Genomic DNA, 27167 nt, shown 5'->3' with positions numbered 1-27167 from the left:
TTCAACCCAGATCAGGTTGCTCAAAGACCCTTTCAACCTGACATTGAATATTTCACTGCACATACTTTTGGTCCTTTTGCATGTACCTAGGCTTTTAAAATGTTTTTGATTTATGGAACTGAGTTTTGGAAAATAAATCCTTGACTAAATTTGTAGGCAATGTAATTGTTAGTAGACATAACAACTGTCACAGTCACAGGAGTTAGCAACTGCGCTCAGCACTTGACAACCATCAGCAATCTGCTTATGATCTCAATTTCTCTACTAATCTCTATTATTGTCAGTTAGGAATCAAAACCTTAGGGGGAAAAAAGATATATTAATTATTTCTGCATTTCCAGATTGCTCTGGAAGGTTGCTATGGGCACAGAATATTGTAACTCTTCTTTCCATCCCCCAGACAATGCTTGCGGTGTTTGTGCCCCAAGCTGCATGTCAGCACGCAGCTGATCCAGAATGTATGAAGTCAAAAAAAGAAAAACCAACAGACACTGGCATGATGTCTCACACCTTACATTTGTGAATGTTTACTAGTTCTGGGAAAAACAAAACAAATCAGAAACCAACAAGAGGGCTTGTGAAATAAACCAGAGAAGACAAGTGTGAAGGAATACAGGACAGAACAACAATATGCAGGACAGATCTGAGTCTGGGAGGGGGTGCAGGAAGGATATGTGATAGTTACAAAATAGCCATCCTTAGCAGCTCTGGCTTTTACCAAAATCACACTATCCCCGAACGTACTCATACTACTATTTCTACTTCACATGCTACCTTCCCATCCCTGCCATTTCATCTCAAGCACACTGAAACATTACCAGTGCACATCACAAACTTTTAAAATGTACGTAGCTTTCCTACATAAATGTTTAGGAAACTACAGCTACGTTGAACGCCCTAAAGTCCCGCATCCATCCGACCTCACCCATGTGCGCGCACTTTCGGGAAGGTTTTGTCAAGCCACAAAGGCGGAACAGTCAAGAGCGCTTGGATGAGAGCGGGCCTCTCCCCAGCGCTGCTGTCACTCAGCAGACACAGAGCACTCCCTTTTCTCTCACAGTAGAAAATTTCCGAGATTTGTGTCTTTTGTGGGGATCTTTGCTCAGAACCGCTGAGGCTGTCCGGCGCTGCGGACGGGACCAGCCTGTTGCGGGCGGCAGCGCTCGGGCGGCCCTGCCCGCGGCACGGCACCGCCGCCGGGGACACGGCCACCGGGGGAGGGCCACGGCCTTCCCGGAGGGATCGCACGGCCGCGCAGGGTGCCCCGCACCGCCGCCCCCGCGCCCCATCTCCGCCGCGCTCCCCCGCGGGCGGCAGGACCGCCGGGCTCAGCCGGGCGCTGCTGCTCCGCGCTCACGCCCATCGCCGGGCTCTGGCTGTCCCGGCCCCGAGCCCGTCTGCGGCGGCGGTACGGGCGGTGCGGGGCGGTGCGGGGCGGTGCGGGGCGATGCGGGGCGGTGCGGGCGCTGCCCACCGGTCCCGGCCGCTGGCGGGGCGGGGGCGCGCGGCGGGAGGCGGCGGGGCGGGGGAGCGGCGGCGCCGGCAGGTCCGGGGCGCGCATGCGCGCTCCGTGACGGGGGCGCTCCCGCGGCAGCGGGGCCCGGCTCGCGCTCCCATAGGCTGCTTCCCCCGGCAGGCGCGCGCCCGCGGCGCGGCTCTTCCTACCGCGCTGGCGGGGGCGCGCGCTGCACGGGCCGTGCGCCGCTGTCACCGCTGCCCGCGCGCCGCTCCCCGCCCTCGGCGCGCGCCCTGCCCGCGCCCCGCGCCCCGCCAGCTCCGCTCCGCCGCCGGCGGGTTCCTGCTTCCGTCTCCTGCCGCCGCTCCCCGCCCGCCGGCCCCGCCGCCCCCCCGCCCGGCACCCGCGGCAGCGGCAGCGGGGGCTCCGCCGGCGGCGCCGGCACTCCGGTAAGGGGATGCGGGGGCTCCGCGGCAGCCGCGGCGGCGGGGAAGCGGGTACCGAGGCGAGACGGGGCTGCTCCGGCCAGCGCTCCCCATCCCTCCCCCGGGCCTGGCGCCGCCGCTTTTGCGACTCGGGCGCTGCTCAGCAACCGCTGCCGCCGCCGCCGGGGTGGTGATGGCGGGGAGGGGACCGGTCCCCGCCGTGTGCCGGGGTCCCCGTGGGCTCCCTCACCTGAGGGTCGCCGGCGGGGCCTGAGGCCGCCGGGGAGCGCGGCGCGGGAGGGGGAGGCCGGGGCTCGGCGGGCGGCCGGGGCATCCCCGTGGGCGGCGGGGCCGGGCCGGGCCCGGCGGGGGGATGCGTGCGAGCCCCGGGCGCGGCGGGGGTCCCGCAGCGCCGCCGCGGCCGCAGGGCAGGAGGGGCGGCCTCCAACTTTCCTTGTCCCGGGAACTGCGGCCGCCCCACGGGACGCCTGCTTTTGGCAGCGAGGAATACACGGGGAACGTGGGCTTTGAGGACGGACCTCCCGCTCCGGGGCCGCCTGGTAGCTCGAGGAAGTGCTTGTCTGACGCGGGTACAGAGCCACCGGTTGTTGCCTGGGGCTTTTCCCACGGCGACCTTCCCTGTATTTCGGCACAGTTGCCTTTGGCCGTGGATCGTGTTACTGGTAAGGCTCCGGCGATTTACCGCTAGGTGAGTTAGTGCTTGATGAGTGCTCAGGTGTTCCACACGTGTGTGCAGGTGGTGCGCGCACCGCGTTCGCGATGCGCTGCTAAGACCAGGCTGCGACCCTCTGCTCTCCGAAGCTCCTGGGTGAGGTGCAGGAGGCAGGAGCGACAGTGCCGTGGTGCAGGTTGTACCGAGAAGGCAAAGGCATCGGCTGTAAAATTGTTTGTTGAAAGACTGTAACTTCCTCGGGGCAGTACCTGCTGTCCTTGCGCCCTGAACGCACGCATGGTCCGCTGTGATGCACATGCTGTGTGTACATGGATGTGGCAAACAGCCCTGTGTTCAGAGCATTCTTGTGCTTTATCTGCGATCTTGTATTAGCGCTTGGCACCTCTTGTTCTCTGTGTGTTTATATACTGAAACATACACACCACGTGAGAATTGTATGTTTCAGTATACATGTCCACTTATATACACACACATACTCTTTCTGTCCCGAAGTACAGGATCTTAATGCCTAGGCCTGAAAGTTAATGGAGTAAATACCTGAGAAAGAGTGAGCATGAAAAGGCTTCTTGATTTTGTAGCATTAATCTTATTTATTTTTCCAAGTAATTTTCCACTGCGAGTCATCAAAAACTTCAGGAAAGTCTGAACTGCAAAGCAAATAAGTGGCCTACTTGCCTGTGCTGCTGGTGCTTGGGGTGCTTTTACAGATGACTGTTACAATTCCTTTCATTATTAAAGAAAACTAGTTAGGAGGAGTTGGTGACTCTGCTTTGATGTATTTCTGGTAGTGTCTGTTTCTCTGGTTATCACAGGTATGCTTACTGCCAGATTTTTATTGATGCTTGTTAGGGTTTCATATGCATATGTACCTTAAGCAGGCACACTAACATATTGCAAAGTTTGCATATTTTCCCAACTACACATAACAAGAAAGCCTTTTTCAAAGTTGGAAGTATAATTAGTTACTCATATTTTTCTGAGCAAGAAGTTCAACGATGAGGTGAAGGCAGGAATCAACTCGGAGTGTTTAATCAGGAAAATTCACTCTTTTAGTGATGTAGCTGCCAGGACATTTGACAACTGGGAAATACAGAAGGTCAGTTGCAAGTTGTAGCTTTCTTTCCCTTTTAGTCCGTTGTCTTTGTTTAAAATTTTGGTGATTTCGTGAGCTGAACAACTGAAAAGATACTAGTTCTAGCTAATATGAGAAAAAACTAAGATAGCTATACTTGCTGGAGTAGAAATGGAGCTACTTCACCTTAAGTGAATCAGTAAAGGTTGTACTAAACCACACAGGAGCTTCCCTTTGGTTTGACATCTGTGGTTTATGATCCCTTTATTGAGACTGCAAATAGAGACTTGATTGTATAGTTGAATGCTTATGTATTACAAATATTGCACACCATTCATAGTGTAAAAAATTTATTTTTGGTCCATTTCTGTCTTTGTGTGGCTGCATGGAATTGTCACTTTATCTGTCAGATCTTTTCTAAATCAAATGATTTTCCCAGGCTCAGAATGTATATGATTAAAAATAATAAATTATAATTTTATTTACAGTTTATCAGATCAGTCTGTTCATTGACATTTCAGTGGATAAAGATGAAGAATGTTTGGGTTTGAGTATTTATATCTTGTTGCAGAGTCAGAATTAAAATAAAAAGTCATTACTATAATCTTAGGCTGGTCTGGAGGGGGAGCTAGTGTCAAAGCAAAAGTGGCTTAATTTTCTGGACTCCTTCAAAAGCTTGTTATTTGGTCATAGAATATGCTTCTAATACAGTAAGGAAAACAAATATAGATGATGCATGCTATGTATGATTGCATTAATATGCATCTCTTGTGTGATGAAAATAATCTGCTAGTGAAGTGATGTGTGATTTTTTTCAGGGAAATAGAATATGTGCTTTGCTATTGTGCTGCAAAAACTGTATCCAAAGAACTTTGAAGTTGCAAGATCAAGCTCTTATAAATCATGAAATGGCAGAATTAGAGATTCTTGTGAGACATGTGATGTGGCTTATAAATGTAGGGTTAAATGTTACATTTTTCCCTACAATGTTGCTTTCAGTATATAGCATGGAATGGCATAGATGGTGTTCAGTGTCCAATATTGAATCCTTTTTCTTGATATCAAATAATTTGTGGCCTCACTATTTATGTGCTGTTCATACTGTACTTTCTTAATTTCCTCTTTTGCTGTTTCATTACCTTCAGTCCCTAGTGTCTTCATGTTTCACTAGTAATGTTTTCACATAAGTCTCCTGAGATATATTATGTATTCCTTTGTGTTGAATATCCAATTTAAGACCTTTATGATATGATTTTTCAAAATAATCTGTCAGTGTTTTAATGATTTATGTGTTCTAAAATGTTTTCTTGTAAAGGTCTAATTTGCTAACAATAATCTGGCGCTTTTCTTGTTGTTTTTAATAAACCCCTCAACAAGGATCCATGAATGCATATCTAGAAAAGACCTCATTGATTTGTAGTATGGTATGTGTTGATTTAGACTAAATACTTAGATCTTTTGCAGTGTTAACCCCAAGGTACTAAGACCATAATTCTGATGAAGAGTGGATTGCTCATTAAAAGTTCGTGGGGGTTTTGTGATATATTTTTTTTTTCTTTTAAAGATGATTTGTGTGCAAGAAAAAAGAAGAAAACAAAATCTTCCAGAACAGTTTTAATTCCCTCACCTTTCCTGCAATGCCTGTCTTATTAACAACACACTTGCCAACATTTGCATTGTATATGGCAAGGTCCTTTTCTAATATAATGTTGTTTTTTTTTTTTTCTAACACTTTCTTCAGTAGCACAGCAAGAATACCTTGGACACAAGGGCACAGAGAACAAGATCAAACAACCTTTAATTTTTGTGATATGACTATATTTTTTGAGCCGACGGTTAGGTTTTTGATAGTCAACTGTTTTAAAACTCCACAAAATTCTTTGCACATAACCAAAATGTTCAACATCCTAGATTAAAAAAAAAAGTCAGCAAGCCTGATGGACAGGAGCAAACCCTCTGTCCCTCTGGGATTGCACATATGACTAATATGCATATAGCATATAAGTCTTTAAAAATGCTGAAATTTGTCTATTTTGCCATGAGACTTGTGCTGCTTGAGCTAGCTGGGAATATGATACCAGTAATTTGTAATTCAGCTCTGCTGCAAATTATGTTGTCTGTGTATGATTTTCTGAGATTTTGAAGTGCTTGAAAGTAGAGGTGAAACTCTGGAATCTTGGGTTCTATTTCAGGCTCTGGGAGCGAGCATGTTCTGTTGGATGCTGATTTTTCTGCTTATTCCTTGTGTGGTATCTCCCTGTCCCAATCTTCTTTGCCCTATTCTGAAATTTTTATCACAATCCTATTTTCCCCAAGTAAACAGTTTGTTTCTTGCTAAAAGGCTTCTTATCTGACATCCAGTACTGCTGTGCATAGAGATTCTAACTAATAAATTGTTTATCCCAGTTTCTTTCACTATATGAATCCTTTCTAGCTTTTCACAGTCCTGTTTGCTGGTCTCAGGTTTCTGTCTACTACCTTCAGTTTCACATTCAGTTCTCTGTCATAAAAAGGACCTCTCTGTGCTATGCATTTCCACTGGCTTCTGTAGTTTTCCACCTTTAATTTTGTGCTTCATTTTTCCTGGCTTCCCTCATCTGAATTTTTTCCTTTCCTATCTGTCTTCCTACCCATCTCAGACTTGGTCTGTATCCCAAATTTGAGATTGTGTTCACTGTGTCAACTGTATCAGCTTTTTCCCAGCTGCAGTTCTTTCTTTAGTCAAATTTTATTGGGTCCTCTCTTTTCCTCCCTTTTGTTTATATGGATAGTTTATGTTTCCATACTTGTTGGATCCAGCAGGAGTATCACTGGGAATAAATTTAGAGGCCCTTGTTCCATCCTGATAGTCAGGAAAGCAAGCAGGCCTGTCGAGAGAGGAGCTTGACTTTGTGGGGAACTAATTTCTGAGCTGTGGTGCAAAAATGGGATATATGAGCAGGGGCAACTGGGACAGGCTGCAAAGGAGAAATTTAGAAAAATTGGCCTGGGATGTAAGGATGGCATCAAGAGAGCCAATGCTCACCTAGGGACACTTGGGAGGGAGATCAAGAGCAGCAAGAAGAGTTTCTTCTAGTACTTGAGTAGTGAAAAGCAGGAGCTTCTTTTGGAATGTGATGTGTCATAGTGACAGTGGATACAGATAAGGCTGGGGTATCCTGATCCCTCTGTTCCTTAGTGAGTCATTGCCAGCAAGATCTCCCAGGCCTCTGTGCTTGGTAACAAGGGTTTGAGGAGAGTAGCTGCCAGCAGTGGCTGAGGATTCAGTTGGGGATTCTTGAGAGAACTCAAATGCTGCCAGTGCGTGGGGCCAAATGGGCTGTGCCTGTGAATGTTGGTAGAGCTGGCCAGGGTCACAGTGAGGTCCTTGCCCATCATCTTTGAAGCATCTTGGGTACCAGAAGACCCTCCCACTGGCTGAACAAGTGCACATGTTACACCCTCCAAAAAAGCCCAAAATACAGCCCAAAGAGCTACAAAATGGGTAACTACCTTTTTGTCCCTGGGAAAAAAAGGGCATGGGTGTTCTTGGAGCACATTTCTGGTCACAAGAAGGAAGTGAATGGGAGCAATCAGCATGGATTTATCAAAGATATAATCATGCATGACAAGGAAGATCACCTTCTATGGTAAACTGACTGAATATTTGGTTGAGGTAAGAGCAGTGAATTTAATTTTCCTGGACTTTAGCAAGATTTTCAACTCTGTCTCTAACAATATTCTTGTATACAGATTTGGACATTACAGATTGCTGGAGAACTAGATTATATAAAAAAGACTGGTTGGATGGATGGTCTCAGGTGTGCTTCATGTGTCATACTGGGAGGCTGGTAACAAGAGGGGTGCTGCAGGGGTTTGTCCTGAATAGTGACAGAATGGTCTTCTGCTTGCAGATGACACCAAACTGGGGGGAAATAGTTGCTATGCTTGATGATGGAGCTTTGTCTCTGTGAGCACAAGGCCAGCAGGAGCTTTATTCAAGAACAACTGCAAAGTCTACAGCAGGGAAAGAGGAACACTGTGCAGTGATACAGGCTGGGAAGCAGCTCTGCTGGGGAAGCCTGGGGTCCTGGCAGACAGCACTCTGACCATGGATCAGCAGCAGCATGCCCCTGCAGAATCACAAAATGCTTCCCAGCTACCAAAAAACACAGCACTGAGGGCTGCTAAGGAAAAGAGAAAAAAAAACAAAAAAAGAACTCTATCTCAGACCCTATACAAAGGAATATAAAAGATTGTCCGGTTCCAGCCCCCCTGCCATGGGCAGGGATACTTTCCAGCAGACCAGGTTGCTCAGAGCCCCATCCAGCCTGGCCTTGAACACTTCCAGGGATGGGGCATCCACAACCTTGCTGGGAGTCCTGGTCCAGAGTTCCACCACTTCCATACTAAAAAATTTCTTCCTAGTTTCTTATCAAACTTCCCCTCTTTCAGGAGAAGACAATTCCCCCTTGCCCTATCACTGGATGTCCTTGTCAGAAGTCCCTCTTCTGCTGTTATGTAGACCCACTTTAGGTACTACAAAATGCTCTAAGGTTTCACAGGAGCCTTCTCTCTTTTCTCTTTCCCTCTTGCTCTCCACAACCCTGACTCTCAGCCTAAAGAAAATAAGGGCAGCAAAATGTTGGATTCTATAAGGAACATAGCCAGCAGATGGAGGGAAGTGGTTGTCCCTCTCTACTTGGTGCTCATTAGTCTGCATCTGGAATGCTGTGCCCTCAACACAGGAGGGACATTGATAAATAGAACTGAAGTTGGTGGGGGATTGCCAAGATGATTAGGGAACTTAACACTCTTCTTGTGAGGAGTTTCAGCTGGAGAAACAGGTGATCTCAGTGGGATCAAACACCAGCATACTGTTTTTTGAGGACATCACTGAGAAGACGGAGTCAGGCACTTCCACTGAAGTGTGTGGGGAGAGGACACAAGGCAGTGTTCATAAATTGAAAGTTCAGGCTGGATATAAGGAAAAGCTCTTTCCATGAGGGTACTGAAGCTGTGTAAGAGATTGCCCTGAGAAGCTGTGTAGCTTGTCTCTTAGAGGTCTTCAGGACCCAAATAGGAAAGCTGAGCAACCCATTCTTATTTCGTATCTGACTTTGAGCAGGAGATTGAACTGAGGGACATGTAGAGGTCCCTTCCAAACTCTGTTACCCTGTAAGTCTACAGCTGTGGAGCTTTAGTTCCTAGAAGCCTTACAGGAATGGAATAAGTACAGACAGAATATGTAGGTGGCTCAGCTGCAACATATCAAAACAAAATCAGTAACAGTAACATTACAGTGAGCTTGACAAAAGCATCACTTGTATGTCACAGTAAGCATTTTGCTGTCTCTTAGAAAGATGCTTGTAGAGCCTAAAGTGTACAAGTGATTGAACTTTTTGAAGAAAAATAACCTTTTGTAATGAGGCGAAAGTATATTTTCATGTAGCTTTCCTTGGGAAGAGGAAAAATATGTTTTGCATACCATGTAAACATTGAAGCATCTTTGACATGGACATCTGGCACAGAATGGGTCATCTTGAAAAGCCTTTGGCAACTTAAACTGAAAAATGATTCTTCTATAAGGAAGTATCTGTCAGCCTTAAAAATTGGTGATCTCTCTTAGTCATTTATCATGATAAGTATGTAAATTCATATTATGTAGCTCATAATGCATCATTTTAAGGTGGTGATTTTATGACAATATGTTAAATCAGTTGCAATCAATTCTGATTCCCCGCCCCCCCCCAAATATTTTATACTAAATTCCTCACATGATTATTGTTTCTTCCTGCTCTTTTCTCCCTCCCCTGCCACATTTTCAGGGTGGGAAATAAATAAAGGAAGAGACGTAGTCCTAAGATGCAAGGAGCCCAGTAACTGTTTTGGAAGACTTTTGGCTAAAAGTCTTCAAATCAGAAGAGTTGCCTATTGCAGAAAAGTACTGTGAAATAACAGGCTGGCTGTATATGTGTACTTAAAATTTATTTTTCATTTTTGTTATTGAAGTATGAGATATTATATGAGGAATGATCTTTTTCTGAGGTTTTTGCCTCTTCGTTTATGTTTGCTGACCTGTACTCTTTAGGTATCTTCCCTAAAACAAATGGTGATTTCTGTAGCAAAGCATGGTTTCCCTGAGGCAACAATTGTATTTAGTTTCTTCAAATATTAGATATTTATAAAGCATAATGTGCATAATTTATTTTCAGAATGTATAAAACAATAAAAATAAATACTTAATCTGTTGATCATTTTTGAACTTGATGAAGTTTGTGCTGCTAAGTTGCTTTGTGGTAGCAATATTCTGAATGTAAATGCTTTTTAGGAGTGTATTCATTATATGTTTGCTTCATAATCTTATAGTATGATGAATAATTTTCTGTAATGTTAGAGAATTTCTTTTGTGAGGCAGTTAACAGCAATAAATATCATGACATGATTAATTTTGCATTCTACAGACTCTTAAGAAGCTTGAGAACATTGCTGTGAATATCTTATGGACATCAATTTTGACTTGCTGTGAATTAAACTCTTTCTTCAAAGCATTGCTCTTACAAAAGGTGTTGTGAAAAAGCAGTAGGAATTCTCTTCCAATAACCTCCCAATGTTCATCTTTAATTTATTATATTACTTATGTTGTACTTCACCATAACTTGTTTGCACACAGTAACTTTTCAAGGTAAATCTGGTTTGTATGGATACCAATATGTTTGTTAAGCTTTTTGGAGTTTATTTTTTTGAAGGTGTTTTTGTGCATGTATATAATGTTAAAGTAGGTATTTATCCAATAAACTGTTTACTGAAGGGTTTGTAAAACATATTTGTAAAAATATTTGCTTAAATTACTAATGTATTCAGTTATAAAAATTTCTCCTTAACACCCTTTGCCTCTAAGGAAAATTCTGTTGACCGAGTTCAGAATGTGAGCTTTCAAATTGCCTTGAACCTTTGTCTTTAGCTCTGTGCCTCTGTTTATGATGATAAAATATGTAGTATACCACATATGCTATACTTAGCTGACATTTTTTTCTCCTTTTGGATGTTTGCTGAACAACTTCCTTTGTTTGACAATCAGTGCTCATACAGCAGCAGCAAAAACTGTTCCTTGTCAAGAATACAACTATCTAATGTGGATGTAATGTGTTGATGGATACTCTTTCCACCCACCTCCTTTTTGATTTCTCCTACCCTGAGTGGTGAAAACCATTCATGGCAGGGCACTTTTGTCTTTAGTTTCTCTCAGCTGCCTAGGCAAGCATTTGTTTCTTATTTAGGGCAGGATTTGAATATACAGGAGAAAAACTTAAAACTAAACATAAATGTTTTCCTTACTTTTGAATGTTTCACTGAGACACCTTTGTGGTTTTCTGCCATGTCTCAGTATGCTTAGATAGTCTCTGCCCCTCCTTTCTCTGTAGTCTGGGGTTTAGAATGACTTGTTCACAGTTTACGATCTTCTTGATGCATGTCTTCACATTTCTGTTCAATAACTAAATCTGTTTCACAGTTATCTTGGGATTTGTTTTTTAACAGTACAGCATCTGTTTTTTTTATCTGTCTGCTGCTTATAGCAGCTAGGACAGCATGAATTACACCTTTTTTGTTCATGTGGCCTACTGGAGGCATTCAGTGGCATTGAAAGATGTTCTCCTTGAGTTATTCTTCATTGCAGATGCCTACTCAGCAGTCTGGGTTTTGGATTGAACTACTAGACAGTCTCTTTGTAATATTTTTTTGTCTTTTAATGTCAATGAGGTGGTGCTGGATTAGGTATCAATACTCTGAAGTTTGTTCTGGCAGGGTGTAAAGATGGATGGCAATTTTGGTAATATGGCAGCTTACATTACACCCTATGACAATATTTTCAAATTCTGCAGATATATGCTTTATGTACTTCCTAGGGAGCAGGGGATGTTCCCTAGCAAGTTGTTGATTTATTTTTTTTTCAAATGTATTTTTTTCCATGGCAGCAGGATCCTTGTAACGCATGTGAGAAAACCCTTTTATTCTTCTTCACTTAAGTACATAGATAGTGCTCTTACAGATGAAGAATTCTGTATAAGTAGAGCAAAGAAATGTTGGTCTCTCAAGGAGCCTGGCATACATATGAGATACAGAGAGATCAGCATAATTTAAAATGCTTGTTTGATTTTTCTGTACAATGTACTGCAGCATCATGCATAGGTAATGTTAATAATTCTGCAAATTCTGTGTCTATAGAAGAGCTGAGAGAACATGGTCTGTATTCAGTTGCTTGCTCTTTAGACTGTTCTGTATGTGTGCACAAAATCACTTGCAGTTTATCCTTAGGCACACTGAACATGTCTAGTTGCTTCAAGCTGTTGGGACAAGAATAGGAAATATCCCAAGTATTGAAATCTGACATAAGGTCATAAAACCATGTGTTGAGATGTAACAGGATATGCTGGCATCTCTTCACCAGAGATGCTTTGATGCTAGACTTTCCATAGAATGAGTTTGAAATACTGTTTTACAGAGTATTGATTTTTGCTTACTTTCAAATCCACTGTTTCCTGAAGTCTTGCAGCAAAGATCTTGCTGTCCTGGCTTTGAAGAGAAAAGTCTTTGAACAGTCACAGTTTGGTGACCAACTGTATTTTCAGTTAAGACTTCTGAGACTCTGCCTTTTGTTGGCACATGTTCTTACTTAGATTGTGAGAACATTTGCTGTTCCAACTGTATCAGTCTCAGGTTTGCTGTTTGTGTGCTGTGGCTCTGGGGTGGGCTTGCTCATTCTTCACAAGAATAGAAGGGGAACTGTCACATTTGCATGCCTTCTAAGTGGATTGGTTAACTGCATGCATGTCCCCAGTTACAGGTTTCATCTGTGGTTAAAATACCCTTTTATCCAACTTTTTGTGTCAAATGGATATCAATTGTCATTAGGAAAAGATTAAATCTAAGTCCTTTTTATCTGCAGTTTTTGTTAACGTGACATGTATTGCTCCCATGCCCCACCTGATCTTTGATGGTTCCTTTTATATTTGTTAGCTTTGGGGATCCCTTTTGCAGTACTTTGGCCTGTCTGATTGTAGGTTTACTCTTGTTTACATAACATCCTGCTTTCTCTGGTAGAGAGCCCTTTTCTTAGAGGAGAGATTTGGAAGATGAGCATAGAATTGACTGTGTTACAATATAGTACAGATTCTCAGGTATTTTCAAGTCATGCCATGGTGATTGGGGCATTGGAATGATATCCTGAATGGCATGGAGTCATGGAATAATTTGTGTAGGAAGAGACCTTAAAGATCATTCTGTTCCAACCACCCTGTCATGGTCAGGGATACTTTCCCTAGACCAGATTTCTCAGACCTCCAGCCTGAATGCTTTGAGGGATGGGGCATCCACAACTTTTCCAGGAAACCTGTTTCAGTGCCTTACCACCCTCACAGGAAACAATTTCTTCCTATTATCTGAGTTAGATCTACTCTCAGTTTGAAGCCATCTCCCATTGTCCTGCCACTGCATGATCTTGTCAAAAGTCCTTCTCTGTCTTTCTGGCAGGCTCCCTTCAGGTACTGGAAGGCAGCAATTAGGTTGCCCTGAAGCCTTTTCATTTTCAGGCTGAACAAACCCAATTCTGTCAGTCTTTTCTCATAGAAGAGGTGTTTTGCTATAGATTGTTTAGAAAATGAAGTCATTAATCTTGGCTTTTTGTTTTTATAGATTATGACTAATTTTTTATGCTTTCAAAAATCTGAGCTAGTAAATGGAGGTACTAGTTTAGTGTCCCATCAGAAATGTTAGACAGGGTATCAATTCCATGGTTATATTTGAAAATAAGTGGGAAAAATAGTAGGCAGAATTGTATCTTGTTTATTTCAGAGTGCCATCTTGAAGGTGCATGCAGATTCTGATCAGCTTTCATGCTGAATCAAGCCTTTGACTTTGTTCATGTTTATATAGGTAATATAAATATAGAAACACTTTTTCATAGTCCTTAAATTTTCATTTACATATATTTCCTCGTGATGCTGATGTGAAATGTTACAGTATGGTCATACTGTGTTAGATAGCAAAGGTGCAACCTGGATGTTCCTGAAAATTATTTCCTGCTGAGAAGTTTGTAAATAGTGGATAAAGTTCACTGGCACGTGCAAGTCAAACATATTTAGCCAATTTTTTGTTTCTTAAAGAGATTTACTTTGATCTGACTTCTAGGACAGTAAAGAACTGCTTGTGTACTTAATGTTCTCTGTGCCATTCTGTTATGCAAGAGCTCCTTGAAATCATAAGCAAGTAGGGAAACTTTAGATTGATAACCTTTTGTTAGTGGCTTTTCTCTTGAAGTCTTCTACAGTTGTGTAGTGTTTAGCTTCTTACCATCCCTGGTAGAAGGAACCACTGATTATGAAAATGAAACTGATTATTTATCTGGTTTAAGCATATCATATCAAAAAAGGTCATAGCTTTAGCTGTTATTTTTGAAAGCATTTGTGCTATGAAATGGAAGCATTTGGAATGCTCCTTTGGACAGCTCTTTTCTTGGTTGTTGCTTGAAAATATTTTATTAATATGGTGTTTATTAACTGTCATCACCTGGTGTTGAATTGTATCTAGAGCTCAGGGCTTTTAAAATCTTATATTAGGTCAAATGTGATTGTAGATAAAAAATGCTGTGAACTGTGGATTCCCATCTGAGAATTCTTCAGCTGTGTTTGGATATGCTCTATGAAGATCTGCTGTTATTTTGAAGGTGGATAGTCCCAGGTGTGCTGTTAGTATGTGCTAACATAAAATACAGTGTGACAGTATTTAAGAATAAACAATGGTAAACCAAAATGGAATATTGTCATTTGACCTCATTTCTAATGACTCTTATACTATTACAAGTCTGTCTCCCCTTAATTGCACCAATTACATATGTGTAATTGGTGACAGCATGTATAGTGTGTAGAAGAAAGATATTTTTAAGGCAGACTCATTAGCTCTTGAGGATGCAATTTGAGCTTCAGCAAAATATTTTGTCTCTCACCTGTCTTTTGTCTTGCACTTTTTCAGCTTTAGACTTTCAATTTCCTGATGGAAATGTATGAAGTGTAGTGACAAGTTTGTCCTTCTTTATCCAGTCGGCTCTCTAATGAGTTCAATGATGGACAGCACTGATGTCAAACTGTATCTCTGTGAAACTAAATGCACAGTGAAAGCTGCTACAAATTTTGCTTGTATATCAGGTTTAAGATTACATATGATTTTTTTTTTAACATTGTCTCAATGTCTTTTCTTTCATGTTTCCCAGAGTTCATTCGTATACTACCTTCTGTTTTCCTACTGTCCTGTTGCTGGGACCAGGATTTAGCAGAAACCCCAATTTCATGACTCTGTATCTCTTGGTGTTTGAGTACTGCCTTGTTTTCTTTGCTTGGTGTCTGTCAGCATCTCTTGACTGATGGCAAAGGGTGACCTGTGGTTAAATGAAGCAGAACAGAGGTGATGATTGGTACAATTTATAAAGTTCTTCGCTGTTTGAAAATTGGGTAATATGTATAGTATATATTAAACATATCCATATTACATGCTTATAGACAGATGTATATTACAAAACTATATAATTATATCAGATTATACTGGTCACATTTGGTGGCTGGTACCACAGTCATTGGGTAGTGTAGGGAAACCTGACTCACTACCAAAGTATACCTGCTTTGGGTATGAATGAAGCACTTTTTTGTGGAGCCTTTAATCCATAGAAAATTCATTCAGTGTCTGTCTGCTCTTCTTCATACATTACAAACTGAAAGAGAAAAAAAGATTAAATTCAACTTGATTAAAAATCAACATGTAACTTTTTTGCTTTTTATCCCTAAGTAGGAAGTATAAATGTATAATTTGCTAAACATTTCCTTCATAAATTAAGCATGGAAAAATAAAAAATTTATACAAGATTGGCTTATGGACAGTAAAAGTGGGAGATAGGAAAATAACAATGACTTCAGGAACAATACTGAGTGTACACTGAGTGTACATTTGAAGGAATAGTCTTTTAATATCATGCTGTTTTTGTCTGTTTGTGGTGAAGCCTGCTCAAGGAAAAGATATCAAAAATTTTTCAAATACAAGCAACTTAAAGGACCTGAAATCTCTCTGACATGAAATTTACTCTAGTATTAGTACATGTTTATTTCCCTAGCATGTAGGTTCTATAAAACTTGTTATATAGTATCAAGGAATATATTCAAAAGCATTTTCTGTTGCACTGAATGATATAAATTGTGTGGGTTTTCTGGATAATATTTATACTGATGGAATTATATTTAATACAGATTTTCAGTTTCCTTCATTATCAGGCACCTAACAGACATTGCAGGAAGTTCTTTCAGGTTTTGTTATTGAAAATCCCTGACCACTTCTTTGATCTTAATTGCCAGGATCTTAAATTTGATAGTCTTCTTGACTTTGAAGGTTTGATTGAAGATCTACCTTTGATGAACCTGTCTGATAAACGTGCCCATTTGCCATGTCTGATAAACGCGAAGCTGCGCTGCTCTCTCAAGGGAAGCAGTGTTGTGTGTTCCTTCTTTTCTCAGCTTCCTGCTTGCTGAATGCTGCTTGCATCTGTTCTTAGCCTTCCCACAGAGGAGCAGTGGCAGCAGTGCAGAATTGATACTATCTTTGAAATCTGCACAGCTGCTGGTATGGGTCTGAGTCACAGCAGGGAGGTTGACCACAATCTTGTTAATGCACTGCTGCTTGACCAGCCAGTTAATAAAAGCAGAGTCACTCAAGCTGATCGATGATAGACTTTGGAATAAAGTGCTATGATTTTTATTTGGTTCTTGTTTGAAAAGCTTTAAAGGAAAGATGAAATTATGTATGAATTCCTAGTATAAATTCCATAGCAAAATCAAACCATGTGCTCACTGTGGGTAGGTTAAGAACTTACCTTTTTCAGAAGATAGAAAAAAAATGAAGAAGGAAAAAGATGAGGCATCTAAGGCACAACAGAAAATGTGCCTTTTTTTAAAATTTCCTAAATGAGTTGTTTCAATTTATACATTATTTTAATAATGTTGGTATTAATATTTCTCGTTTGTTCACATCTCTTTCAGTATAAATTTTCTCTGACTGTAAAAGACTTGAGTAATGGTATTTGTAGGGGTAGCTGGTATTTACCATGAATAAGATGTATATTTTTTAATTTTTAATTTTTTTTTTTATTTTTAAAAAAACTTTACCTGCTTTATGTCAGAACTTTGATTGTGTGAATTAAACTCTACAGTTTAAAATGATCCTGCAAAATTAATAGCAAGGTTTTCTAGCTTTTTAATATAAATATGAACTAGAAACAAATAAGGCTTTTTTTTTATTGGCTTACAGCTATGTTCCTTTGTTGTGTTTTCAACATCACAGTTGTTTTCCAGTGACAAGTATTGTCTTTCTTCTTCTATGAAGCTTGCTGATTTTTTTTTTTTCTGTGACTCTCAAACATTGTCTTTTGGTAGGATGGACTTTCTCTTTTGAAACTAATTACTGCAATTGGTAACAAATAAACATAAGGCTGTACTGCATGAACAATTTCCTCTCTCAAATTCAAACCCAAGTTTGATTTTTTTAAAATTTTGTTTCTTGACCTGATTTTAAATGAACAGGTTTTGCCAGCATTTCAGCTTGTAGATTGTTATTTCTTCTGTATTTTAACTATATTCTCACTTAACAACATTCTTAGTTGGGTTTTCCTGACAGCTTTTTTTCCCAGTCTTTTCATTCATTAGCCTATGTCTACAGAGTGTGTTTTTTTCCTGTGTGATTTTCTTTCCTTTAAATTTTCTCATTCTTTTGGTTGAATCTTGAAAGATAGTTACTACTTTCTCCTCTTTATGTACTTTTCCAGGCTTTATCTGCACTTAATTTTAGTTTCCTTAAGCTGGTTTGATTTCAAATCCCTTTTGGCTGCATCATCACTAATAAAGTGGACCATTGTCTGTTACTGAGGACAGCTGGCACAGATTGAGATTTGTCCTTTCTGTTAATCTTTCAGCCTTAAAACAGGTAGCTGCGTGTGCAGTACTGTTGGAAGCTTTCCCAGCCATGTGATAGCCCTCAGATTGTTCCCAGAGGTTGGGAGAGTGCAGTTGGCCTTTATCAAAAGTATTTCAGGACTTATTCTGACATGATGATTTGCATTTTTGTGTCTGGGAAAGTTTTAGTCATTAATATATTGATGTAACCTTTACAGTTAACTTTTGTAAAGGCAATAGTTAAGCCAGTTACCAACTAGAGATTAACTCAGTTTTATCTTCCTAAAAAGCCTGTTCTGTGAATCATTAATGTTAAATCTTATGCTTTGAATGGTTCCAGTAGCTGTCTAGAAAAAAAACAACCCCAAATCATACCCAACAACCAAAAAAAAAAAAAAAAAACAAACAAAAGAAACAATCTCAAGCACTTCACCCAACTCCCTCAGCCACTTAAATTTTCTGGTTTGGTACTTTATAGGATGTCTACATTTTCCTGCTCACTGTAACTTCTCCATTCTAATGTTATGTGGAGTTCTTGGCTTCTGTTGCATTCTGTATTTCAGAACAGATGTAGTAATATTAAGATATTCCAGACAAAATTTCCTGCCCCACCCTATATATCTGTCCTCACTGAGCCAAGTATGCCTTCTAACAGGATGGAGAATCTCATGAAATGTGTTGTGTCCGTTGAATTACATTTTTGCTGACTTTCCAAGATTTCCAGCTACCCTTGTTTTTATTCCTGTAGTTCTTGTGTTAGTTTGCAGAGAAGCAGAAGTTTATAAGGAAGCTCTGGAGATATTCTGCTGTTTGCCACCTTCTCCTCCCTGTGACCCTTTAGCTACCCACACTTGCCATTCATTCCTTTGGAGCTCTGATCTAGGTTGCCATTTGTAAGTCTTGTTATTTTATTAAAGAGGACAGTCTTTGCCTTTAATTTGCTCACTGGTGATTTGAATGACAGCAGAGTTTTAGCTGCCAGGCTGGGAGGCACAGATGGCACTTCACATGGCTGAGAAAAAGTGGAACTCTGGGGAAAAGAAGCATATGTTTTCCTGGATTTGAGAGAACTAAAAGAGGTCCAGTGCTTGAAGTGTTTTTCCAAATTTTCCCCAAATTTGCACTACACATGCAATAGTGTAATGTATTAGCAATGTCACTCTAGCATACACTTAACTTTGTAAAGTAGAAGATGTAGGCCTGCAGACACTGAACAACAGTGATGTGTCTTCCAGGAATAATGGGATGTATCAGGTAGGGCCATGTAAATAAAAGGGAGAGATGAGTCAGGTGGTTGGGCCAGTGTGTCTTGAAGGAGAGGAGCATGAAAGAGCTTGAGAACTGTGCAATTTTACATAGGCTTATTGCCTTCCCAATCATCTCCCTCCTGGCAAGTGGATAGGTTAAAAATGTGTTTGTATTTGGGATGTTGTTTTGTAACTTAATTCTTCATTTGGCCCTTTGGTATGTCCATAAAAGAAGCTGGGATTGTGCACTGTCTGTGTACTGCATCAGTAGAGTGTTCTGAGTCTGTGCCTTGAGAAACCATTATGTGTCAAAATTTCAGTATCATGAAGGGACTTTGTATGTTAAAGCAACTATTTCATATTTTCTTCTGTTAAGGATAAGCACTTAATGATACTGAATTTTGTTCCTAATTGTTATTAGTGCTGTTAAAAATGGGGTACTCTTAGAACAAGGTCAAAGTGGCAAAGTACTTTGTGACAAAGAAGAGCAAGTGTGGGGAGATCTTTGTCTTTAATGCTTATTCTGATGAACATTGAGGAATAATGCTCCCCGATCTGGCTTGATTGAAAGTGGAATTTCATTGACCAGCTTGTCTGTCCTTCTCAAACCAGTGGTAATCAAAGCTTGTTTGAAGTGGAACCTCCTATACCAAATTGAACTGCAGAAAGGATCCTGTGCACTCCTCTGCAAAGCAGATATTCCTGAGAGCTTCTTCTCTGTGCAGTAGAAATTCGATGGTTTGACTTCGTACCTTGCGTATGTCAGCTTTTTTTAGCTCTTAGCAGTAGGGAATCTGAAGGAAAACAATGCAACAAAATCAAACTTCAAACCAATATATAGTGTATATAGAAAACCCTATATGATTTTTAAAATATATACATTAAAATTATTTGCTTTCCTTCTGTCTCCATGGGATGCTTTTCTTCATATATTTGTTTAAGGAAATTTGCTTAGTACTGGCAACCAGCAGTGCTACCAGACAGATAGGTTGATGGGTATAGGAAAAGTGAAATTCAGTTTTTCTTTTATATATTTACCTCTCCATTAGAAACATACATTATCTCTTAAAACTGGAAAAATCATGTTCTGAGCTTCACTAGGCTTACAGAAGGAATAGTTTTCCATTTCTTTTTCTTTACCAATTTACTGATTTTGTTGTTTGTTTGAAGTGGTTTTATTGTGTTTAAGTGTTTGAAGTTGTTTAAAATAGATTCTTTTCATGCCATGTTCTCCCTAATAGAGGTTCAGTCACTTCTCTTGAAACTTGAAACTACAGACCCAGCAGTGGAATATGCGGGTGACTTTACTAAAAAGCTGGTCTGTGTGCTTCAGAAATTGCTTGTACTAGAGAAGGTAGGATTATCATCCTTAGGAACAGATTTATGTGTTTGGAATAATAAAAAATGTTTAATAAATAAAAAAAAAAAGATTGCAAATTCACATACTTGAGCTCTGATGAGAACCCCTGATAGAGCCAGACTGGTGATCAGAGGCAGATCGCTGTTCTGTGACCCAGCTCCTGATCTGCTTCCTTCTCAGATGATGTGGCTTGGTGAGAGTAACATGATTCCAAACCACACCAAGTGGTTTCTAGCTTTTAAAAACAGATTCTTAGGACCAGCCAATAAAGCATTCGTTGATTTACATTTAGATTGGCATTAGCTCTGATCATAGTCACATTCAGAAAAGAGCAAGTCATTTGGATAAGAAAGAACTTAATCACAGCTCCTAGTGTGATTAAGCAGAACTTGCCTTCTTAAAGAGAAAGCAAGCATTTGGCAAGTTAGACCTGGGAAGAAATAACAGTAGTCCTTATTGGGTGTGAGGGCATATATGGGAGAGAAACATCTGAAAATAAATATATTTGAGGCTTTAATTTAAGAACAAATCTTGTTTGAAAATCAGAGGCTGAGGTCTCAGTAATTGGGAGAAAGAAACTCAGTGGTTCAAGGTGATCTTTTATATATTTATGTAGGAATACTGTGTAAGATAAGGTTGATCCTGTATTCAGAAATTAAAAATGAACATTTGAGATTTCTTGGTACTATAATAACAGAAATCTCCGAGAAAGAGGGAAGAGCAGATACAGAAATATTTGATTGTTATTTTTCATAAAGTTTTCAGTTTTACAACTTCTGTTCCTTACAGCTACCACTGGTATCTTATACTTATCCAAAGGGAATATTTATGGTTTTTATTTTTCTCTTCTTAGTGCATAGTTTGTCTTCTTCTGAAGCAGAGACAATTTGCTGTTTTCTGAAGGTGGGATTTTGAGTGATGTGTCTGATTTGTCCTGTGGTATTGGGAAGGTAGTCCTGGCCTGGCATATGGGTCTAGTGCCTGTGTTCAGAATTAAATCAGTTTGTCCCAGTCAAATGGAGAAGGAATGGGAGAAGTATTCCCCTTTTTTTCTTCCTCCTTGCTGCAATCCTCTATATTCCTAAGGTGATGTAGGTATTTTCACCTAGCACTTCTGTAGTTACAGTCACTAAAGCATGGCATCCTTGTACTCTTATTACCTTGCTCTTGTGCTTTCAAATTTTGTGTCTTTTTAAAATGCAACTGAAATTACATGAAAAGTGTTGATGAAATGTTTTGGACTCAGTTTTGGTTGTAATGCAGGAGACTGGATTGAACACTGCGGATGTTATTGACTCCTTTATAAAAAAAAAAAAAAAAATAAAGGCAAGGACTAGTCTGTATACACCCAGCAATTCAAAGTCAGAATTGGGCATATAGCTAAAATTTCCTATCTATAAGATCACTTCATGACCTTTATTTCCAAAAAGATCTGTGTAAGAGGGCAGATTTATTTGGAAGGAACCACTGTCTAATTAGCAATATTTGTAAATACTCTTGAGGTGGTTGAAACACAAATGCAAATATTTTTAAAAATACTTTCAGTTTTTATATTATGAATAGATTTCAAATATCAGGGATTTATTAGCAGTAATAATAAATTGGCTGTAAAATTTTAAACTTTTTGGTAGTTTTGAATGTTCCAGAGTAGGCTGGCTCTTTTAAGATAATCACAATTTCTGTCAAGTGTCTGACTATTCTTTTTATGGAACTGTGGGAAAAAACCCAAAGAGCTTTATTTCTGTACTCTTAGTAATGTAGGGCATGGTGATTTGCCCAGTCTGGTAGGACTGGAAGGCCTTTTGGTACTGCTTGCAATTCTATTGCTTACAAATAGATCCACTTGTAAATTTAGTAATAGTTCTTTTTGTTATATGAAATGTAAATGTTTCCATTTCATGTTTACTATGAGGCACACTGTCTCAATCTATGTTTCCATATGTATGGCTCACATAATGTACTACCTTCTACTGATTAATGAGGTTGGAATTATGAACTTGTAAGAAATTACATCATAATTCTTGATACAAAAGTGTGAGTAAGAGTATGAGTAGACCGTGCTCTAAAGTGTTCCTCTTGGAACATATATTTTGTTCTGCTTGGCTTCTTGAAGGTCTTGAAACCTTCAGCTCAAAGTTTCACCTCTCCACTTTTGTGAAACAGGCAGTGTAGCTGATTTGATGAGAGCTACAATAAAAGAACGAGTTTATTTTTTCTGATTTTACTTTTTATACATGGAGTAACTGGGTTGTATTTTTTGTGTGAGTTTCTGAGATACTTAATCACAGCAAAAGCTATAACCTTTTCATTGAGTGCCATAGCTAAAGTATACCCAAACTGTCAATCTCAAATAGAAGTGAAAATAGGCTATTTCCCTCAGGCTTTCCATTTTTGGAAGTTCATGGGCTCTAACTTTGTAGGTGCTGATTACTTTAAATAATTTATTACATGAATAAGAAAACACAGAATTCAGGTTTGGTTTTTATCACTGTTGCTGCTTTTGAGAGCTTTAGAGTTGCCAGTTCACCTTGTTCATTTAACAGCACAGCTGCTGAAGCTTCTCTTTGAAATAGAAAATCACTTAATTTTCATTCAAAAATAAGATTAATTTGGCAGAATTCTCATTGCAGTAAAAGTCAGTTATCTGAAGTATTTATCATTTTTTCCTTTGTTCCTGTTCCTGGTACTATTGTTGCTTTAATTGGTTTCCTGTTTATTTTTTTTTTCTTGCTTTCATTCCTTTCCTTGAAGTCAGGTTCACAAATAAGCTTTTTCAACAACCAATTAATTGCTGTTTCAGAATCTGATATTTCAGCTTTTGATTGCTTTTGTGTTAAATGGCTAGGAATCAACTTTTAGTGTGCTGCCATTCTGAATTAGTGAGACAAGTGTTAGTAAATGATGTACTAACTCCATGCCTTGATAACCCCAAAATAAGATTTTGTTTGAAACAGTTGTTTCTTCACTGAAAGGGTAGTCAAGCACTCTAAAGGACTGCCCAGGGAAATTGTTGAGCCTCCATCCCTGGGTGAATTTAAGAGATATATAAAGTGTGGCTCTTAAGGACATGGTTCAGTGGTGGACTTGGCTGTGGTAGGTTTGTGGCTGGACTTGATGATCTTAAAGGTCTTTTCTGATCTAAATGATTGTGTGATAAAAACTAATGATCTTTTCCTCTTCTACTTTCAGAGAATTGCCTATGCTTCAAAATGAAAGTAAGGAAGAAGAATCCCACAAAGTATTAATTTGAGCAATAATTATTGCTTGTAAGTAAGTACTTCTCATTCTTTGTGGTTTTGCCTTCACAACTGAAAACTGCTCTTCTGTTGCTAAGTCTTTGTCAGCTGAGAACAGGAAACAGTGCAAAAAAGAGGTCAGGTCCTTCACTTTTCAGTGATCGCTGCCAAAATGGGCCAATCAGATATCTGTTTCACCTTTTGGTTCTCCTTATGCCTATTCCTCTCCCTTCTCCTCTTTCTCTCTCATCTCTAAAAAGAGAAATTCTTTGGTAGTTTCATTATGTACCCTCTGTCTTACATACAAAATCCTGTATTTCTTTGGCAGTATTTCTGCACCCTTTCCATATGTATTGCAGATATTACATGTATTTCTCAGAGATAAACTGTGCTTCTACAGAGACTGGGCACAATTCCTACTCCATGAGGTTTTTCAAGAGTTCTAAGCAGCTGAGCTGTTGTGGCTGGAAAGTATTTTATGCTCTGGGATATCCCACATCCAGTGCTAGTTAATGCTTCAGATTCTTATGGTTTTGAAGGTCTGGGCAAAGTGCCATAATAGTCATGTTTGAGGACACTTTTAAAAAAATTAAATAAAAATTAGCAGAAAGGTAAATCTCTTCATTTTGAGAAAAATGCTTAAAGAATAGACTTCACTGAAATATGAATCTGGATGTGGACTTGGAAACCAAGCATATTGTGACATTCTTTCTTTGATGCAACTGTAGAAAAGACTCTTATGATCAGTATTCTTAACTATGATAAGAAAGTTGTGAAAATTTCTTAAATTTCCACAATTGTAACCTGTCACTTTAGCTGCCAGTGAGTGGATTTGCCCAGCATTTTGAGGTTATGCTCTTGAAGTTGTTAGGCTGGGAATACATGATTTGACTTTGGAGGAGAGCTGGCTTCTGTGGAAGCTTCAGACTAGAAGTGGCTAATTTTGTCAGATCCCTCCCAGCCATTGCAGTTAGTCAGAATGGTTTATTGATATGGAATAGAAACAGTGATTCAGAGGGAAAAAAACCTTAGTGTGTAACTAGGAAATCTGTAACACTCTTTCCCCCACCCCACCCCACCCTCCAACTCTCCAGCCTCATGTGTAGTATCCAGGCTCTGAAAATGAATGAAAGGTGGAACTTTCATGACTTTTCAAAACCTCGCTTGTAGAGTTGGCTGGTCTCTTGTATATGATGTTATGTAATACAACAATTTGTATCTTGAAGCTTTGTAAATTTAAATTAGTTTCTTTGTGAGAGGCTGCTTGCAGGCATGCATGCATGTGTGATTACTTACTTCTGTACTTCCTGTTGTTTGGTGTTCACACTACCTTGGTTTGTCCGGAAGCTGTGGTGACAGCTTGACTGTCTTTAGCAGAGATGTGTTCCTTCTTTTAGCAAGAAAGAGGCACAGTGGTTGAGAACTGCCTGAAACCTCTTCTTGCCTTTTCTGTTTAGTTTGTGTGGGAGGGTAATTAAAAGGATTTGTGCATGGCTATAAACTGCAGTGCCTGGAGCTATAGTTAAGCCAGTGGTTTGGTATATGCATTGCTCAACCACTGAGGGAGGTTGAGCAGTGGCAGGAAGCTGGTTTGGGCTTAGTGTCTAGGTAAGGTCTAGGTAGTGCTGGTGAGTTGAGACAAGTAACTGAGCACTCCACAAAAGATGATATCTTTCCCATATTACTTGATTATGCAATCCATGGATTGTGTTGAATTCCTGCTTCTTGTCACATTTTGTAACAAGCTGCATTTGGAATTATTTCCTGCTATCACAGTCTGGCGTGGGAAAACTGTATTATCCGTATACTTATTTAATATTTTTTTCCTGATTCTTTTCAGATATAAAAACATTGCCATTGTAGCCTTTCCTTTATTTCCCCCAAATCATATTTCACACTTAGGCTAATCCATTCCATCTATGAACGGTTGTTCTGTAGTTTGTTGAGAAATAAGGATCAAACCAACATTTCTTATTGCATTCTAAAACACTTTCTTATCCTTTCTCAGGTATTCTGCAAGTTAGATTAATCTGTGATAGGCTTTCAAGATAAACTAATCTCTGGAAAAGGCCTGTATATCTTGAGTTTTATTCATTTTAAGGGCACCTAAAATCTCGGATAGATATTCTCTCTTTCTTCATATCTAAATAGATCAGTGTATGATTCTTGATGGAAAATACCTTTTCAGGAGGGTATGTTGCTGATTTAGCCCTGCCATTTTATCAGGACAGTGCCTCTGTCATTCTGGAGTATCTGTGATCTTACTTGCTACTTTCCCTCTTGCCTGAGGATCAGCAAAGTCTGTTTCTTGTTCAAACATTTGGCTTCAGTGTGCTTTTCTATCCTGGTAGGCATTTAGCTTGGATTCTTCTTTGGAAGATTGCACTGATGCAATGGCACAAACAGCAGTCTTTAATGTTTTCCTTTCCAAGAAAAGAGGATGCTAATGGATCCATTGACACACGTTTGGTGCAGTGAAAAATGTTACCAGGCTGAGGCACTGCAGAGAGGTTGGAAGATTGGAGGAGAATTTAAGATGAAGCAAGAAATTAGAATAAGCAGCAGAAAATGGGATTCAAGATATTAAGGGCAAACTTAAAATACTGCTTTTAAATTAAAGAAAACAGGTGAGTCGAGGATAAGGAATGGCTGAAAGTTCTGAAGAAAGAGATTGGGAGTTAAGGGCTGACTTTAAATCAAGAGTATCATGCACAAAAAGTAGTAAGTAGGATGAGTAAATTAAAGCTCTGTCATTCAATACTGTAAAACTGATGAAAATCTCTCTGCTTGACCTAGGGTAGAAATGGAGTCAGCTAGGTCGTTGTGTCCAATTCGGAACCACGCACTTAATGCATGCAAAGAAGTCAGAATTATCTTGCCAAATTGGAGAGTCCAGAAGAAAATATTATTGACAATATAATGCTTGATCCAAGACCTGTGAGGAGAGGTTGAAATAAGAAAAGGCTGATTAAGAAGCAAAATCCTTTCCCCACTAAATTGTCATATCTCTTTTGTGAATGAGGCATAGGGAGAGTAGCTTTTTGCAAAAGATGCTGAGAAGGAGCATAGGATCTCTTCCTGCATATTGGAGTGTTTTTTATTTCAATTTTTTTTTAGTTTAAATGCTTCTTTCAATGGACGAAGTAATGTTTTATCTTGAATGCATCTAAGTTTAAACTTAAATAGTCCAAATCTAAAACATCAACTAAAAATTGGAAAAAACCCCAAAACTAGACATAACCTGGTGGATATTATTTGTCTATAAATTACTAAATTAATATTTTTACAGGGCCTGAAAAGTCAAATTTCAAATATCACTGTTAGTCTGTACTTTTTAAAATGTCTAGGATTAGCCTAGGAAAACCTTAATTTAATTGTTTTAGCAATTCATTCTTGGTGGGGTTTTTTTGTTACTTTTGTTCTTAAACAAATGTTGAATAAGCCAAGTCTAAGGGGAATGAGAAAAATTAGATGCTTGCCAGTGTGTGGAAAAAAACTAATCAAGACAGAGGTTAATTATAGGGTGATTCACTTGAAACTGATCCTAATGATACTGTCTTTTAATCAGATTGATTTTGCCTAAGCATATTTGTCGTAATTCATGTTAATTGTATTAAAATTGGTTAATGAATCCAAAGACCTGTCAGTAAGGAGGGAACTTTCAAACTCTAAGGAAGGGTCCCTCATTGCTACATGGCAGAAGGTTCTTGGTC

At 39.8% G+C, this 27167-nt stretch overlaps 1 protein-coding gene across 1 annotated transcript; it reads left to right on the top strand.

Moving 5' to 3' along the window:
- The first annotated feature begins 537 nt into the window (after positions 1-537).
- Positions 538-23433, top strand: LOC130254009 (translation initiation factor IF-2-like). The gene is made up of 2 exons (XM_056493147.1): positions 538-1905; positions 23408-23433. The coding sequence occupies exons 1-2, from the start codon at positions 928-930 to the stop codon at positions 23429-23431; spliced, it is 1002 nt and encodes a 333-aa protein (XP_056349122.1). The 5' UTR covers positions 538-927; the 3' UTR covers positions 23432-23433.
- Positions 23434-27167: the final 3734 nt, after the last annotated feature.

The sequence above is a fragment of the Oenanthe melanoleuca genome, chromosome 5 (genome assembly GCF_029582105.1).
Source record: "Oenanthe melanoleuca isolate GR-GAL-2019-014 chromosome 5, OMel1.0, whole genome shotgun sequence".
NCBI lineage: Eukaryota > Metazoa > Chordata > Aves > Passeriformes > Muscicapidae > Oenanthe > Oenanthe melanoleuca.
Note: the sequence above shows the minus strand (reverse complement) of the source record. Positions and strands in the feature narration are given on the sequence as shown.